General features: G+C 43.3%; 1 protein-coding gene across 1 annotated transcript; it reads right to left on the bottom strand.

Annotated features, from left to right (window-relative positions):
- Positions 1-100: 100 nt before the first annotated feature.
- Positions 101-1640, bottom strand: LOTGIDRAFT_175210 (hypothetical protein; the record flags this gene model as incomplete). Its single annotated transcript, XM_009055834.1, has 2 exons — positions 101-819; positions 1448-1640. The coding sequence occupies 2 exons, from the start codon at positions 1638-1640 to the stop codon at positions 101-103; spliced, it is 912 nt and encodes a 303-aa protein (XP_009054082.1).
- Positions 1641-3066: the final 1426 nt, after the last annotated feature.

The raw sequence follows: 3066 nt of genomic DNA, 5'->3' as shown, positions 1-3066 counted from the left end.
AGACAAGTGACTGCGCTTTTTATAGGCGGGAAACTGGAAAAAGGGCTTTGGATTGGATAAAAAAGATCACGTGGTATTTATTTTTTAAACTTTAATTAATTCAACTTAAATCCATTAACTCTAACATATTGTCATTCATAAATCCTAAACATGTTACGCCATCTTCAAAAGACAAACAAGGAAAATGGTGATGGGCCCAAGCATGGACTAAACGATCGTTTTCGGTCAGATTAGATTGGAACACCGATAAAGCATGGGGTGACGGTACGTGGAATTTATGCCACAAGTAAAAGAAACAATAATGCCCGCAGACAGCACTTTGATTTCCTTGAATCCTCCGGGTATTGTGACGTAAGGGTCCTTGACGCCGCGCAAAGTCGGCAAAATTTTGGCCATACACTTCTGGGGAACATCCAAACGAGTCGAAGAAATCACAATGGTCTTTTTCGCACACAAAAACTGTCCAATGTTTTCCAGGCTGGCCTGCGTCGTCGGTATTCACAACGTACGCTGAGGGATAGCGTGTTGGCTGTAAGGTTTGTAGTTGATTTCTGGCTAACACGCCTGCAAATTGTCCCGGGATGTGGCAGGCCAATACTTCCTCCAACTGTGAAGTATACAGAGGTTTACCAATCCACCAGAACTTGGCGGTTGACATCGATTTCCAAGACATTATCTTATTCGGCAAATAATAGCAAATCGAGTGGATTTTGTGGAGTATTTTCGATTCCAAAGACAAACTTCCTGACGACTTGGGATGAAAATTGGCTTGATCAGCTCCGTGGTCATTGGTTAAATCAAATCCAAAGAGTGTGTAGCCTTTAATATAGTCGTTGTAAGACAAATGCAAATCTTCCTTAGTATTTAATATTCCCAATCTTTTCAAATCAAATCTAAATAGGGAGCCGTGGCTTGTTGATGTGTAAAATGGGTGAAATATTCACCCACCACATCACCATTTTGGTTGCTGTCTTTCCAATTGGATGCGAACGTCGACCCCGTTCACTAAAAAACGATCTTGTAAACACAAATTCATGTGCAGCCGGCATTGAATTTCAAACACTGAACTTTCACCCATTCTTTTTCTTCTGGCTCCCAACGCTTGGTTTACGACGTGTACGACAGCATCATCGGCACCGGTTTCAACGGCTTGTTGGTCGGTCGTGTCTTTCTCCCACATCACTTGCTGATTTATGGAGTGCTGGAAACAAGCTGATAACCTCCCCCAAGTTGAAAAGGAAGTGCTGAATGTCGACCGTGGCAAAGAAACCGTCAAGGGTGGATTAAAAAACATTCTACAAAAGGCCGTCAAACCTGCTTTGAAATCTAGTAGTAAGCAAGTGATTATAGGTACCAGACGCTGATTGGCTGAGACGTATCACGTGACTAAATGTGACGTAGTAGTATAGGCGACCTTCTTAGAATAGCCTTCGACGAACTCGGTGACGTCTATGACGGATTCTGGCTAACAGCTCTGGATCGATTCTCCTCCGTCGCGGTGTCTCGTTCATCGCCGACTCTTCTAAAAGGTAGGCGTCCTCTGGTGTAATGATGACAGTTTTGCCATAACGGGTAAATACTTTAATAGGCCTGTCATCCACTTCCAAGATTTGGACAACAATGATAGGTTCGGTTGCCATGTTACAAATGACTGGCCAAAGACAAGTGACTGCGCTTTTTATAGGCGGGAAACTGGAAAAAGGGCTTTGGATTGGATAAAAAAGATCACGTGGTAACTTAAATCCATTAACTCTAACATATTGTCATTCATAAATCCTAAACATGTTTCGCCATCTTCAAAAGACAAACAAGGAAAATGGTGATGGGCCCAAGCATGGACTAAACGATCGTTTTCGGTCAGATTAGATTGGAACACCGATAAAGCATGGGGTGACGGTGCGTGGAATTTATGACACAAGTAAAAGAAACAATAATGCCCGCAGACAGCACTTTGATTTCCTTGAATCCTCCGGGTATTGTGACGTAAGGGTCCTTGACGCCGCGCAAAGTCGGCAAAATCTTGGCCATACATTTCTGGGGAACATCCAAACGAGTCGAAGAAATCAGTAGTAAGCGAGTGATTATAGGTACCAGACGCTGATTGGCTGAGACGTATCACCTGACTAAATGTGACGTAGTAGTATAGGCGACCTTCTTAGAATAGCCTTCGACGAACTCGGTGACGCCTTTGATGGATTCTGGCTAACAGCTCTGGATCGATTCTCCTCCGTCGCGGTGTCTCGTTCATCGCCGACTCTTCTAAAAGGTAGGCGTCCTCTGGTGTAATGATGACAATTTTGCCATAACGGGTAAATACTTTAATAGGCCTGTCATCCACTTCCAAGATTTGGACAACAATGATAGGTTCGGTTGCCATGTTGCAAATGACTGGCCAAAGACAAGTGACTGCGCTTTTTACAGGCGGGAAACTGGTAGTAGTAGTAAGCGAGTGATTATAGGTACCAGACGCTGATTGGCTGAGACGTATCACCTGACTAAATGTGACGTAGTAGTATAGGCGACCTTCTTAGAATAGCCTTCGACGAACTCGGTGACGCCTTTGATGGATTCTGGCTAACAGCTCTGGATCGATTCTCCTCCGTCGCGGTGTCTCGTTCATCGCCGACTCTTCTAAAAGGTAGGCGTCCTCTGGTGTAATGATGACAATTTTGCCATAACGGGTAAATACTTTAATAGGCCTGTCATCCACTTCCAAGATTTGGACAACAATGATAGGTTCGGTTGCCATGTTGCAAATGACTGGCCAAAGACAAGTGACTGCGCTTTTTACAGGCGGGAAACTGGAAAAAGGGCTTTGGATTGGATAAAAAAGATCACGTTGTATTTATTTTTTAAACTTTAATTAATTCAACTTAAATCCATTAACTCTACCATATTGTCTAAACATGTTTCGCCATCTTCAAAAGACAAACAAGGAAAATGGTGATGGGTCCAAGCATGGACTAAACGATCGTTTTCGGTCAGATTAGATTGGAACACCGATAAAGCATGGGGTGACGGTTCGTGGAATTTATGACACAAGTAAAAGAAACAGTAATGCCCGCA

The sequence above is a fragment of the Lottia gigantea genome (genome assembly GCF_000327385.1).
Source record: "Lottia gigantea unplaced genomic scaffold LOTGIsca_252, whole genome shotgun sequence".
In the NCBI taxonomy this organism is placed as follows: Eukaryota; Metazoa; Mollusca; class Gastropoda; family Lottiidae; genus Lottia; species Lottia gigantea.
Note: the sequence above shows the minus strand (reverse complement) of the source record. Positions and strands in the feature narration are given on the sequence as shown.